Consider the following 15,368-nt stretch of genomic DNA (forward strand, 5'->3'; position numbering starts at 1 on the left):
ATTGTTTTTTTTGTATGTGTGCAGTAACGAGGGAGTGACTGCTGGTAAGTGGAATGGCAGGAAGACGAACTGAGCCAAAAAGTTTTGAGATTAACTGTAACTGTAGAGTGTCTTTGCAGTTTTACCTCAACAACATCCTTGTGCCTGTAGGACAAAGGTTAAGAGGAGACAATAGCGATGGAGAGAAAGGAAAGGGTGTAGAGGACTGAGGAAATGTCTTATTGTGTTGCTTTGCTTTGTGCAGTTAGAGTTCCAAAATCAGTCTGTGGTCCTGTAAGTGCGGAAACACGCACATTTTACCTCGCGCTGAGAGGGTAAGGACAGGAAGGAAATGAGGAGAGACAGAGAGAAAGAGACTGAGAGAGAGAGAGAGAGTGAGTGAGACGGAGGGGAAAACAGCAGATGAGGGTCATTGGGGTTTTCCACTGTGTAGGATTAGAAAAGACATGAGAAGTAGGTAAGGAGGAGGGAAAACATACAGTATCTGTAGTCACAGAGTGTCGCACACAACGTAGAGAGAGAGAGAGAGGAGAGCTATGAATGAGTGAACGTCAGAAAAAGAGAGAAATTACGCTTTGATGCTCTTAGAGATACGACTACAGCTTCAGTTTCAAAGGTTAGGAGCACGTTTAGTGAGAGAGTGCACGAGAAGACGACCGCCGTGTTAAATTGAGATATTTTACACACAGCTGAAAGGAGGACTGCCATCGAATGGGCTGAGATGACTTGCGGGGATAAACGTTTTAAAAATAACAGATGCTGTGATCTCTGCCCTGCAGGTCAGTCTGACATCACAAACTTTCATTATCTTGATTTCTTCCCTTTTCTTTTTTTTTTTTTTTTTTTGGACAAAACCACCTGTTTGTCTGACTGTAAAACCATTCTGTGAACATTTACTGTCTCTCAGTATTCTCACTGTGTTAGCATTACAGCCTGACATCCGACTCTATATCTCTGTTTTCTCACCTCTTATCAGGGCACTATGTGCAAGCTCATTGCGACAGCGGGAAGAACACCACATGTGGTGAATGTAAACGTGGGTACTACACAGCGACCAGAAATTACTTGAGTGTATGTCAATTGTGCAAGGAATGCAGTCCCAGTAAGTGACACAAATGCACATACAGTACTGTACAGCACACACATCATTTCTGTCACAAGTAAAGCCACACATGCAGTTCCTTCCTTTTCTCTCCCCACTCTGCCTTTTTAATGAGTATACATAGTATAGATCTTTTGCTGTTGTCTCTTTGTGTGAACAAGGTCTTAAACAACATTTTTAATCATTTTTTAACACATTAGATCTGCTGTTTAGCCTGATGCTGTACAACCAAACATTGTTTAACATGTATTTCAAATTCTGGTGGCGATTTCAAAGTTTCCAAACATACGAAATATGTTGGATATATAGGATGAGTTTTGGTTTTGGTTTTCAGTTTTCACTCAGTGTAAACATCATGTAATTTCAATGCAGATCTGAAACAAACTGACAGTCAAATATGACCGTCGGATAATCATAATAAGATGATTTTAACAACCTTGAAAGTGTTTAAGCAGCAACAGAGGGGTTAACTTTGTCATTTACTCTCAAGTCAAGTCAATTAAATTTTATCTGTGTATCTTAAAAGGTTTTTGTTGCAGGACTTAAAACTTCACTTTCTTTCATTAGACTTATTTTTAGATTAGAAAAATCTTTATACAAACAAAATATGAGGATGAATCCCTCTTCCTGGACAGACTCTCTTTATATCTCTCTTTTGTTCTTTCAGATAATCACCAGAGGAGATTGAGGGAATGTACAGCTAAGGAGGACACAGTGTGTGAATGTGTGGAAGGTTTCTACTGTGATAATGCTGACTGTGGGCACTGCCAGTCTGTGACCAGCTGCGTTGCGGGCTCAGGGGTCAAGGTTCCAGGTAGGCCTCCTGATTTACATCATAGACTTTTAAAACAAATTATCATTATGCGCCTTACAAGCATCAATTTTCACAACTTAAATAAGCACAATCTCATTTCTTCTTGCAGCCAATCGAACAAGTGATACGGATTGTGCTCCGTGTGAAAGTGGGACCTACAGCAATGTAACAGACTACATCTCACCCTGTCAAGCACACACCAGGTCAGAGTGTGTTATCATTAGGGTTATCATTATAATAATTATTATCAAAGCTGAAGGAGGACATCAATGTATGTAATGCGGTAACATGTGGGTGGTTTTCCTTAGTCATCCTTCAATACAAAGCAGAAGTGACTCTATATTTGTTTCGGGTGACATCTTCAGCTGATACCTACTGTATCTATATTTCATCCACACAGCAACAACGGGTTTTACTGAGATAAATAAAAAAAAAAACAACAAAAAAAAACATGCCTAAATAAAAAAACAGGTAGTTGTAAGTTGCAGTATGTGGATATTGATTTGTTTGTCTTTGTATGTTGCTTCCAGATGTGAGGACTTGGGGAGAGTGTTGAAAATTCCCGGCACCTCAACAGCTGATGCCATCTGTGGTGGCTTCAAATCCCGTAGGTCACCCGTTTTAACTTTCTCCTTTATATGTGTATCTTCTCTTCAGATCCTAAACTCTTTTAAAATAAAAGAAGAACTAGAGCAACTAAGCGGATGCTCTTATCTTGAGGGATTCAGTGAGTTCCTGTTGACCTTGTATGTCATATGACAAGAAGTAATTTAGAGAGGAGGCAGAGCGAGCAGATATGTGAAATCATTCCATGGGAAGAAAGTCATGCGGGACCCTTATTGCAGGGATTGCTTTTTTCTCTGACGGGAGATGAGGGGGCTGATTCTGTTGTTGTGAAAGGTCATTTCAGCATAAACGGAATCGAAAGAGAAAGCAGTTAAGTTCTCATTCAGACAGGGAGAGGCAGAACACTAAATGTGAACAAGTACACGACTGTGAACTTACAGCAAGGGTTTGATCGTTTTGAAGTCATCTTTAGAAAACAAGTAGTTTAAGAAAAGTACAGCAAAGTTTAAAGGATAAGTTCACAATTTTTTTCAAGTCTGTCTTAAAACTATTGTCATTTGCCCAAATAAACTATGAAACAGGTTATACTTGCTGTTAGAAGATCCCCTTCAAATGCACTTACAAGCTAATATGAAGCCAAATTGGTCAAATCAAGTGGATCAAGTTTCAGTCTTTTTAGTGCGAAATTCCTTCTTTTTGTTATGATCCACTTCCACTGCAGCTGAACAGGAAAACACTGTCCATTGAGACACAAACAGGGAATGTTTTACTAAAATGACTAACTGTGGAAGAAATTCACTTTATTTGACTAACTCAACACAACTGAAGCCTCATGATATCTTTAGATAAACTTTAAAATACATTTTTGCTTAAAACAAAGACTGTGGATTTTGTCCCCCATCACTCTCATTGTATGTGCATTAGGATGGGATGTTTTTAATGGCCAGTATGAACAGGAAGAATTATTACAGCGAGCACAACCGGTTTCATTGTTCCTTTGGGCACCTGGCTGTTGTTCAAAGGAAGACTTGAAAAAATAAAACTTTAAGTGGCCAAACAAAGGACAGACCACAAAAAAGGAACACAGGTGCTATAAAAGCTGATTTACATCCATAAAATAGTTACATGGTTCATATGTAAACACCTGTTATATTCATCTAACTAATCAAAGAAAAGTACACGTCACTAAAGTTCCCAAACTGGGTGGCAGAAGTTTAGTTTTGAGTCCACCGATGAGTGAAAAGGTGTGAGAGAGGAGGGAATTTGCTGAAGGTTCTCAGTGTTCATTTTCACCATATTTTAAATGTAGTCTAGACGTAGTCTAGATGTAGTCTTAAGTATTGTTCTGACACATGTAGCTGTTACATTTAGTCAGATTTTAGACAACACACATTTATTAAATTTAGTCTAAAATGTGAATTCAGAAACGGCTTTCAGTATTCATAACATTTGCAACTTTAAAACATTTTCTTTCTTGACTGTTTTTGAACTCTGCACCCAAATTCACAAAGTTATCATTTTTGCGAGATCAGTGTCTGAGACAGTTAAATTTAGTCTAATAAGTGGCAAAATACTTAAAGTTAGCATGACACACAGATCCACCCACTAAACTAAATCAAATTAGTATATTTCCATCTAGCAAGAACAAAATTTACCTGTGACACTTTACACCTGGAAACAAAACCTTTTCATTACACAAAAGGGAAAAAGCAATTCCAACCACAACTGCTGAGGAGATACCAAAAGCACTTGATTTAACCCAAAATATTTAGCATTGATAAGCGACATATATTTCATTAATAGTTTATAACACACTATACTTACATATAATGATATGTCTCGCTGAGTTTTGAACACATTCATAAACGGTTTTATATGATTTGTACATGTGTTTAAATAGGTCATAAATGTTTTAACCCTTTGGAGCCTACCGTAGACCGCTGTTCATATATGTCATCATTTGGTTTTTTTGCCACGTTTGAAGGGAATTTTTATGGTATTATCAAGTGTTTTATATCCCCAAAAATCAGCACAACCTCTACTATCCAGTGATGTCACTAAATAAGATGTACTATCCTGTAAAATTTGAGAAATCAGGTAATAAATGTAGAAAAAACACAAAATTCACCTATAGGAATTCATTATTTTTAATTTAACAGCCAATGGCAACATGAAGAAGAAATTTGGCAACACAGGAAACATTCAACAAGGCTCAGAACAGTTTTGAATTTCCTCATTTAGCCTTTACTGTAAGGATGTCTTCATGTGTGATGTTAGTCCGTGTTATAGAGCATTCATTATCTGTTTTTGCATCAGTTATGCACGCTTCATAAGTGGAGTTACTATTGAACACTTGTGTGCGACAAAATAAACTCAGTTTATAACAACATTACAGTTTGTTACAGACCTGTTATGAAGTCTTTATAAACTGTATATTAATGTTAATTAATGGGAGTGTTAAAAATGTTTTGATATCATTTTTGTTTGACTAATAGATGAATTTAATACAACTTGAATGACAATTCCTTTATAATAGTTATTCTTTTTTGAGGAAGAAGAAGAAGAAATTGCAGAAGTATTTTAATCATTTTCACAATCACACTAATTATTTTGTTAATGTGATGACTGTTGAATGTTATGACTGAGGAAACAAAGAGTAGTATTCTGTAATATCTCACGCCCTCTTACTTCTCAGAAGTTATAGAATTGTTTATGTGTGATTGTCAGACAAACTTCATTAAAAATGTATTTGCGTCCCCCTAAAATCCCCCCTCTCTGTTTTTCAGATTGCCACTGGATATTACCTGCAAGCCTGTGGGTAGGCTTCGTGTTGACCGCGCTCATTGTGTTTTGTCTCATCTACTTGAAGACAAGATGCAAATCCCACAGAGGAGGTATGTACCATGTGTCACATGTCTATGTGCGATTCATCACTTTTTTACACACCTTTGTTCTCATTCTTTTTTCAAAAGTCTTCCTGAAGAGGCAACAAAGAAGTGTGTGAGCGTGCCTACTCACTGGCTGTAACTACGCACATTGTTAGCCACAACTGTGAGACATAGTTTGATTTGAAATCATACAGTTGAAGGTCACTGCTTATCTGTCTTTCAAACACGTCCTCCCACTGTTTCCTTTACAGTGAATTTTTAAAAAGCACTGAGTAAGGTAAAATTAAATTTACATGCCTGGTTCTCTCATATTAATTAAAATTAAATTTGTGTTTTTGAGTTTATTGGTTTGCGAAGAACTGTTAAGTCTGTTGTAGGTATTATATAGGTATGTGTTGTGCTAACCCCACACAGGTTAAATAATGAGCTGTGTAACCTGATGCTAAACAAGCTAGATGAGTATGACAAGCTGAATGGGGAAACCACATCCTGTACATATTCAGCCTGACACAGTTATTTGGTTTAATGTGACGCACACTTCACAGGCAGTTAACTCATACTGAGAAAGTGTTCCTACGTACGTGACACAGTCTCATAACTGATTGTTTTGGCTGGTTGACGTTGTATTGTATTTCATTGACATTTACTGTAGACCTATTTCCAGTGAAGTAGTGTGCCGCTTCTGGAAATTACAGATGAAATACAATTATCTGAGAGAAGCTGAACCTTGAGGAACAAGTGTGTGGCTTTTAAACAAGCACGAGTGTTCAAATAGTTTTTTAGTCATTTACCCACAGTAAAGATAAAGACAGGGAGGCCTCAGGTGAATTCACAAAGCACTGTTAGTAAAAGAGTCTTCGTTCTTATCACAATATGTCTGTAGCTTCTTAATATCTTAATCTATCAGCATAACAATATCTTCAGGTGCTTATTTTTCTCGAATTCATAGCAGTAGTTTCGTGGCGTGCAAATAGTTTCTGTTTTATCTGCTGAGGTTTTCACATAATCTGTCTATGAAATTTTTACTGCCAACTGACTGAAATAGAGATGAAGATAATTTGGTTTATGCAGCTTGAAAAACTGTTTCTACAATGAAAACCGCTCTGTGGATTATCCAGGGTAAATTTCTGTTGAGTTTTTCAAATGTAATTTTTGGTAATGCTTCACATTAGAGCCTGCAGTGTACAACATTATTTACAATGTAATTTGTACCAGTACAGTGCGTATTGATGAGTACATGTAGCTACAAGAGAACAAGATGTGAATTTAGGAAATAAGCAGAACAACAACCTGGGAACTTACAAAGAATTTATTCTGTAGGTATGTTTAAACTAACAAGTATCTATTCTAATATTACGGGGTACATATGATTTACTGTGCAATAATTTGGTATTTGGGAGGAACTTAAAGATAACTTATACTGTAAGCATTTTTAATTAATTATTCTACTATTACGGGGTACCAGTATGATCATTACTGAGTGACCAAGCTGGAGGTTTTCTGAGAATACGCTGTACTGTAATAAGGTTGTAAATTGCGGACCATAATCTAAATTGTCACCTAATTTGTTTCCAATTTTTCATCACTGTGTTGCGGCCGTATTAAACTGTTAAAGGGCCCCAGGGGAAAACATAGCTGTGGACCCCCATTAACGCCTCGTTTGTATATTTGGTTAAACCCCAATTTATTTGTGAAGATGCACTCTACTAAACAGGTAGACAAGACAAATAATAATTCAGAACACACCTTACGTTTTTAGGTAATATCATGCATTGCATATTACAAATCAAAGTTCTTGTCTTCACAGAGAAGACAGTTGTGGTCAGGTTGAATTTGTGTCAGCTTCAATGGATTCCAATAGTGACATAAAAAATTATTTTTGAAAGCATTGTATTTATCCATATAATGGTGCATCAGTGATTGCTTGGAAGACACTGGGATAGACAGATGGGCAGAAGACAAGTGACAAATTTATATGGAAATTTTAAAGCTTGGAATTGGATTTTAAATCTTGACACCTTTGGTATCTATTGAAATAACCTCTTTCCATTAAAAAAAACAAAACCACAAACCTTTTACAATCAGCTTTTAAGTCAACAGAAAGTGAGTGAGTGTTGATACTCAAAAGATAGGTTTAACGAGGTGTGTCACTTCAGTATTGAGTCACACTGAGCTGAAGTGCATTTGAATTTTACAGCTTTATCGATTACTCTCTTTCTCTGAAATGGTGATGACAAAGATAAATGTGAATACTTGTCCTAGAAAAATTGTTTTCAAAGTTGCTTTTTATTATCACACTTCACATCACAATGACTTGTGCTGTTATATTTGATTTTAAAATATTATGGCACCCCCTAAGGGACAATTACTGCAAATGTCTCCAGATAATGTAATATGTTCCAAATTAGCTTTAAATCTTCATATATTAGATGCTTTTGATGTCATTCAGACTATTCATCATGATTGCAAGAAATATCCTTATGATCACTATGTTGTTTGTGGTATATTCCAGTTGTGAGAGCCAGCTCCAGCGTTCCTGTTACTCTGGTGGAGATGGTCACAGCAACCCCTATCTGTCCACTGGAGCTGCCTTTAAGGGCCACGGAGCTGAACGGTCACTGCCAAGAAAGCTGTGCAGTGGAGGACTACAAGTTACCACTTTTTAGCTCAGGTAACAAACCCCTGAACACTGCTCTTTGTTCATTTAATTAAATGTTCCTACGTTGGTTTTTTGTGGCATTTCTTATGCCTTTGTTAGACACTTTGACAGCAGAGAGATGACTGGAAATGAGCAGGGAGAGATGAGGTATGACATACGGCAAATGTCAACAGGCTTGAACCAGGGACTTTCTGGTTCGTGGTCGGTGCCTTAACCACACAGCCACACGTAACACATTTATAATGTAAGTTGTTCTGTGCAAAAATGTATTTAAAAGTTTATCTTAAACTAATATAAAGCTTCAGACATTCAAATTAGTCAAATTAAGCAGATATCTTTCAACATTAGAGTCTTTTTAGTGCCAAAGTCCCTCTTTTTGTTCCTATACTTCCACCACAGCTCAACAGGGAAACACTGTCCAAGGAAACATAAAGAGGGAATTTGATGCTAAAAAGACTGTAAATGTGGCAGATATCCACTTGATATGACTAACTCAGACTGCTGAAGCCTCATATAAGTTTCAGATAAACTTTGAAATACTTTTTCTTGCACAAAATGACTGTGTGGACACACTTTGGATTTTGTCCCCATCACTTACATTGAAAGCACATTTGAAGGGGATATTTTAACAGCCAGTATGAACAGGAAGAATGATTACAGAGAAGAAAACATTTTTAGTGTTCATATGGACACCTGACTGTTGTTTAAAGACAGACTTGAAAAACTGTGAACCCATCCTTTAAGAGGAAAACACATAAATGCATATACTATGTCTTCTGCTGCCATTGTTACAATTTTGCATGGACTTTTACTGAGCAAGAGGATGTAGAGATAGGTGGCAAATTGAAGAAAAAGCCTCAATAAACAAGCAGAGAAACATAACAAATGTAGATGCTTCCATATAGAGCATGTGGAGTCAATAAAAGGTTTGATCAGTATGAAAATCACAAGAATCATAAGCTATGGTCTTCACCACATCTCAGCCCAGCTATTCATCAATTCTAAACCAATGTGTTCAACATCATTAAAACACCAAATGAGGGGATATCTTTTGGAAGAACAGCATTCATTCCTCCAGCAGAGATCCAGAGATGCACTAAAGCCGTTCTGGTGGCTCCAGGTGGTTCAACACCTCATAAAGACACTTTATGCGGGCTTTTCCTTTGATTTGCCATCCATTTGTATGACAGAATGAGAAGTGTATTCTTTCCTCCTGCATTAGACTACTTTCATTTTCCCATGCTCATAAGTGCTTTCTGCCCCATTAAGATGGTAATAAATCCTGCTTCACTAAGTGCAAAGTATGTTGTTACACAGCATTGGTGTAACATTAGTTTGAAGGATGGTCACATTGACTCTATTGATTTCATTATCCTCCTCAGATGATATTGAGGTTTCCTGCAGCACACAAGACAGCATATGCAACAGCCTTCCCATAACGCCACTCAAGGCTTCAGTTTCCTTCGCTGGGTCCAATCACACCAATGGAAGTCCTGGACACTGCACCAGCAACTACACCAGGACCCACTCAGAGCCGCAGGAGGACGAGTGGTGTGGAACATAACATGAGTGCATTTTGTTGTAGCAATATATTTATGATGCTCAGTGGATCCCTGGACCCCAACCCCCACTTTTTTGTACAATTTTAACATGTACCCATTTATGTCGAAAGCATATTTTACTTCTGACAGAGTTGAAGGTAGCTGATGGTTTACTGCCCCCTGCAGGACATTAATGAGAAACTCAGCTCAAGTGATGTGACCGTTACTGTGTCTTCACAATCGAGCTACCAGCTACAAACCCCGATATCAGGTTATTGATGACAATATTTATCATATTTACAGACATCCTAAGTGCTTAAAGAAAATACCAGTGCAGCTCTTTACTTAAGTTATTCTCATTGATGTGAAATAGTCTTCATTGCTTCAGTGAAGACAACAGTCAGTGGTCTTTAGCCACAGCTCAGTGATGTCTCCATTAAAGGAGAAGTCTTGTGATATTTTGTATTTTTCTTACTGTCAATAAATCCCATATTATCTGTGTATCTAAACCCTGATGTAGCTTATTCCTCTGTGCCATAGAGCTCCACTGTTGTCCAAACACCATTGACAACACATCAATGACCCCATACTGTTGCACTGGGTTACTTGAGAACCGTATCTTACACCCTCTCCTGCTGTAAATGTGTATTACTCCGCAGCAGAAAATAGTCCCCAACAAATGTACCATTTACTCTTGTTTGGGTAACTGCTAATTTTTAGCTGAGTTTTAGCTAATTTGCTAAAACCTACAATGCCCAGATGTTTTAGGATATCACTGAGCTTTTTTTTAGCCATGCCATTTATTACACACATTCATGTTTGTGATGTGTGCATCTTCAATACGGACCAGTTATAGAGCTGTTGGTTTTGGGTTTTTTCATAGGACTTGTTGACAGTAAGAGAAGTATAAAATCATTAAAATTTCATTAAACTATGTCTTTGTCTTTGTATTATACTTTAAATGTTATCTTATTTAAATTATATTGTTTCAACTCCAGCCAACGATTATTTTCATTATTCATTATTCTGCTGATTATTTCTTCGATTCATCGATCAACTGCTGGGTCTATGAAACGTCAGAAAATAGTGAAAATTGTCTGTTACAATTTCCTACAGCCGAAGGTCATGTCATCAAATGTCTTCTTTTGTTTTGTCTGACCAACCGTCCAAAACCCAAAGATAGTCAGTTTACTAACATGTAAGACAAGATAGCACATTTGATGGTAGAAGATTTCACATTTGAGAAACTGGAACCATAAAATTTTGGGGCAATTTTGTTTGAAAATGGACTAAAAACAATAAAGTTGTTATTTAAATACTTGCCATTTAATTTTCTGTAGATCGCCTGAACAACTAATTGTTGCAGCTCTATTGTAGATTAATATATATATATATAGATATATAGATATTTCCTTTTTAAGTGCATCATAATGTAACCATTTGAATTTCTGTATTTATATCAGCTATCACGTATATAAAACTTTTAGATATTCTGGAACAGCAACACACACACACACACACACACACACACACACACACACACACACACACACACACACACAGGCTGCTAACATGCCAAAACTTGGATGACAAGCAATGTATTAATGATGCAACAGTGAAGCCCACCAGATTTATGATTTGTTTATAACATGGTGAAGATAGATAGTGCAATATGAGAAAGTATGTAGGGAATGTTTACACAAGTCATCCTACTGTGCTGCTCTCTCCTCTCAGCTTGTCACCATTAGCACCATCAGACAGATACAAGAGCATGTACACAACAGTATGTTCACAGATATTTAGTCGTACTGTAATATTTCAAAGTATTGTTGATTATAATTTTTAAAAAGCTACAAACATTCAGATTCTTGTACCGAGCCCTTGACTATTTTCTATTAAGAATAAATTGAAGTTATTCACTAAAACTCATTTCCAGTCTTCAATCAGCCTTCTTGAAGACTTGCTTGGCAATCACGTCTTGAACTCTCATCTCCTGCAGAGAGGAAGACAGACCAATGAGAGTAGGGGGCAGGAGAAGAAGAAGGAGAAGAGGGGGGAGGGGTGTGAATTAATAGTGAAATTCAATAAGACAGTCTGACACATCAAAGGAGAGTTAAATGAGTGATACACAAACCTGGGACTGTATCCAAAACCCACCCCCCCTCCACCTCATCCTCTGACCCTGTAATCCGTCTTCCGCTCTTTCACCATCTACTTATCTCCTTTCTTTTGCAGCCCACTCCCCCCTTTCTCACCCCCCACACCCCCACCCCACCCCCCACTCACTCGCTCTTCATTAGTCCCTCGCTGCTCCCTTCTCCTGCTTTATGTAACCCCCCAAATCCACCATTTTAAAGCCTGATCCTCGCTGGCATTTCTTTCCCAATTCTCCCATGAATTTGGACACGCCATCAACAACGCGCTGTTTTCAGGGGGTATTAGAAATCCTGTGAAAGCTGTTTAGTGGAACAATGCTGATATCTTAATCAGCATTGACAAATAATCTATACGCTTAAACTCTTTTACAACTAAAATGAGAGTCCACTCCTCCCTTGTGCTCTTGAGTTATTGTTGCACTTTAATAAGACGTGCATTCAAGAGTCTTCTGCCATCTTTTGTGTTTGCCTTCCTTTGTTAGGTCCTGCTTTTTTCCCCTCTCAGACATGCACAAATCTCCACAAACCTCTTTCAGTAGAGAACTTCTTCCCATAAACTCATTGCAGTTCAACAGGATGTCTTATTTGCATGTTCTCCCTAATTTAGCATGCATATCAATTTAAGCATCTTTTTTCCTTGTATGTTCTTTTCCTTGTTCCATATCCTGCTCCAATCCTCCCTCGGCCTTTACCTCCCTTGTTTCCACTCCATACATCCTTACCAGATGCAGCTTGTCGCCCTCCAGCCAGTGCGTCCAGCCCCGTCCTTCTTTCTCACCTCGCTGTACACAAACCAGCTTGTCCCCTTCCCAGCTCACTGTAGTCTGCATAAAGCACAGAGATGCTGTGTTACTGTGTGCAATTAGCATGTAAAGTAGCCCTCACATTCAATCACACGGAGAGCACAAGAGCCTTTGTGCAATGCAAAAGGGTGACCAGGAGTTCAAACCCCCCCCCTTGGACTTGAGCCTCGGTTTTTCTTATATTTTGCTTCCGTTTGCTTTTGTTTTGTGTTCATAATGTCGCTTATCCTGATTTATTCACTAGTTTCTGAATGGATTTGTTAGCTGAAGACTATTCTCTCTCACACACATCACTCACTGTAGGCTGAAGCTGGGATTTGAACAGCAGGGGGGTTGGTGGTTACAACACAAAATCACAGCAGTAGGGAGGCCGACTTCTCTCAGACATTCCAAATTAGTCCTCAATGACAACACACACAAAGCAAACTTGTATAACAAGTTATACTTAATATTCACTGTAACATCAAGCGTCTAAACAAGTCAGCATGCTTATTCAGGAAAACAAAAACACACACACCCACACACCTGACAAGTTCGACCGTCCACCGGCCCCAGGTCTTCAGTAAACTCTTGTCCGATAGTGAAATCCATGTCGAAGTTTTTGAAGGTGGTGAGAGTGCGGATCTTCATGGCCCCTGAGGCTGGATCATGCTTGATCTCTTTGGTAGGCTTCAGCAGACACACGATCTTCCTCAGAGCGAAATTAATATCTGACAGAAGAAGAGACGATTCATATAAAACAGGCTGTACTTGATTGTCACTTAAATAATGGGGTTCTTTGTCTGTCTCACTCAGTTTACATGCAGGCAGACTGAACACACCCTGTGTGTATGTGTGTGTGTGTGTGTGTGTGTGTGTGTAGGTGGGTCTGGGGTCACATAAAGGACAAGGTAGTGATTTCATTCCACTAATGTACTGCTGCAAATGAAGATGAGCCAAATGATAAAGATGCAGCCTTGTTTGCACATGTTGGCAAAGTGTGCGCATGGATTAATTAACCAAGTGCACGGATTAACAGGCAAACTGTGCAACTTTGACGACCGAGACTGTCCTTTAAACCTCTGTTCTGACCCATCCTTGTCTCTGTGATTACATATAAATACAGCCAAATTCACAATATAGTTGCTCTTATTTACATATTCTGCTGTGTCTGCTGTCAGATGAGGATAAAGATTCATAAATACTAGAATATGTTGACCAGCAAGCTACTGAGCTGCGGATACAATTGTTCACCTACAGACAAAATAAAAAAAAAATACGGGTCAATGGCAGCAGCTGTGCTGTGAGGTAACATAAGTGATATATTATAAGCACAGCCACAAAACATCTGCAGCAAGGAAATAAACATCTGCGGTTCATTCAGACAGAGGTGACAACAGATGCTTTGTGACTGGTACTTAATATAATACTGTTTTGTTGCTTCTAACCTTCTCTGTGATAAGTTGCAAGACATGTAAATGAGAACAACTGAACCGTGCATTCGGCTGTGCAGGTTACCAGAGAGTGAAGGACGGAGGTTTAATAAATTGTCTCGGCCCTCATGACCTGCACTGTTTGTCAATCCGAGCGCATTTAAAGCAATCGGGATGATTGATCCGTGCCAACATGTGTGCTCACTTTGCCAATCCGTCCCCACTGTTTATTAATCAGATTTCCACGTCAATACTCTATTCTACCTCACGATCCCTGGGGGGTTCCGTAGTAGTGCCATGTAACCTGTGTTATGTAGGCGAGAAAATGTACATTTGTACTCTAATGCGAATTTTATAGTCTTACCTAAAGCTGCGAGGTAGGAGTCCATATTTTCTTGTTCCACCATATTAAATGTACCGGAGTAATTCGGTTTAGACATTTTTAATTTTCCTTTTGTTCCTCCCAAAACTCCACACGAAATCTCTACTTTTCCTCCTTCTTGCTTTTCTCCTTCCCACAAATCAGCTGCCGCCTGGTTTGATATCAGTCTCACTTACGCAACTGGTTAGGACTATGCCTGGATTGAACGGGAATGCGCGTAAAATGAGACTGTTGCGCCTTTGTTGTTGCACGATGTCTGAAGCTCCAGTGGAAACAAGTGTGACTCTTCAGGACTCCACAAAGGATTTATGAAATCGTTTCCAGCATGCAGTGACTCACTCGGGCTGAGAGCGGTGTTTTTCAGCAGAACCACATGCAGGGGGAGGTTCATTCATCTTTCCTAATACTTTAGTCAGAGGGATCGGTTGCAACCAGAGGCGGTGCTTCCCAAAAACATGTGGCGGGTGGGGTGGAGATGTGCTGAGCTTACATGCAGTACAGACTGGAGTGAGTTCATATACTGGGAGCTGATTATAACAGTGAATTTCCTCAAGACTAAAAACACTCAGTTGTATTGTTGGACTCTATTTCCCACTTACTACAAAGGCAAATTAAAGGCCCAATCTGTACTTTTTTACTATAAACTACAGCTTTATTCAAAATTTAAAGGATGAGCTTCAAGGATAGGGCCACAATTTTTCAAATCTATCTTTAAACAACAGTCAGGTGTCCATATGAAGACTGAAAGAGGTTTTCCTCGCTGTAATCGTTCCTCCTGTTCATACTGGCTAGTAAAAGATCCCTTTCAAATGTGCTTTCAATGTAAGTAATTGGGGCCAAAATTCATAGTGTGTCCACACAGACATTTTGTGCAAATATGTATTTAAAAGTTTACCTGAAGCTTATACGAGACTGGCACATTTACAGTCTTTTTAGCATCAAATTCACTCTCCATGTTTCCTCTGACAGTGTTTCCCTGTTGAGCTGCATTGGAAGTATAGTAACAAAAAGAGGAACTTTGGCACTAAAAACATTGTAACGTTG

At 38.5% G+C, this 15,368-nt stretch overlaps 2 protein-coding genes across 3 annotated transcripts; one reads left to right on the plus strand and one right to left on the minus strand.

Moving 5' to 3' along the window:
• Positions 1-290: 290 nt before the first annotated feature.
• On the plus strand, positions 291-10,891 carry LOC122988055 (tumor necrosis factor receptor superfamily member 5). Its single transcript, XM_044360214.1, has 8 exons — positions 291-779; positions 977-1,102; positions 1,770-1,916; positions 2,026-2,119; positions 2,447-2,523; positions 5,270-5,377; positions 7,884-8,042; positions 9,413-10,891. Exons 1-8 carry the CDS (start codon positions 722-724, stop codon positions 9,592-9,594), a joined length of 951 nt encoding a protein of 316 aa, XP_044216149.1. The 5' UTR covers positions 291-721; the 3' UTR covers positions 9,595-10,891.
• A 306-nt stretch (positions 10,892-11,197) lies between these two features.
• Positions 11,198-14,760, minus strand: rbp5 (retinol binding protein 1a, cellular). Of its 2 annotated transcripts, none has more exons than XM_044360240.1 (4): positions 14,664-14,760; positions 13,056-13,240; positions 12,450-12,551; positions 11,198-11,564 (listed from the first exon to the last, which is right to left on the minus strand). In XM_044360240.1, the coding sequence occupies exons 1-4, from the start codon at positions 14,713-14,715 to the stop codon at positions 11,511-11,513; spliced, it is 393 nt and encodes a 130-aa protein (XP_044216175.1). In that variant the 5' UTR covers positions 14,716-14,760; the 3' UTR covers positions 11,198-11,510. The 2 variants fall into 2 exon arrangements, with proteins under 2 accessions (XP_044216175.1, XP_044216174.1); XM_044360239.1 differs by having other exon boundaries at positions 14,307-14,740.
• Positions 14,761-15,368: the final 608 nt, after the last annotated feature.

The sequence above is a fragment of the Thunnus albacares genome, chromosome 8 (genome assembly GCF_914725855.1).
Source record: "Thunnus albacares chromosome 8, fThuAlb1.1, whole genome shotgun sequence".
NCBI classification, from domain to species: Eukaryota; Metazoa; Chordata; class Actinopteri; order Scombriformes; family Scombridae; genus Thunnus; species Thunnus albacares.

What these genes read in the sequence shown, in the direction of transcription:
- LOC122988055 (XM_044360214.1), top strand. Translation starts at nt 722, where the DNA reads ATGACTTGCGGGGATAAACGTTTTAAAAATAACAGATGCTGTGATCTC. An exon ending in CCCTGTCAAGCACACACCAG is followed by an intron (nt 2,120 to 2,446) that starts GTCAGAGTGTGT and finishes TGTTGCTTCCAG; the next exon opens with ATGTGAGGACTTGGGGAGAG. An exon ending in CTGTGGTGGCTTCAAATCCC is followed by an intron (nt 2,524 to 5,269) that starts GTAGGTCACCCG and finishes TCTGTTTTTCAG; the next exon opens with ATTGCCACTGGATATTACCT.
- rbp5 (XM_044360239.1), bottom strand. Translation starts at nt 14,382, where the DNA reads ATGTCTAAACCGAATTACTCCGGTACATTTAATATGGTGGAACAAGAA. An exon ending in TGGACGGTCGAACTTGTCAG is followed by an intron (nt 12,552 to 13,055) that starts GTGTGTGGGTGT and finishes TGCTTTATGCAG; the next exon opens with ACTACAGTGAGCTGGGAAGG. An exon ending in AGGGCGACAAGCTGCATCTG is followed by an intron (nt 11,565 to 12,449) that starts GTAAGGATGTAT and finishes TCCTCTCTGCAG; the next exon opens with GAGATGAGAGTTCAAGACGT.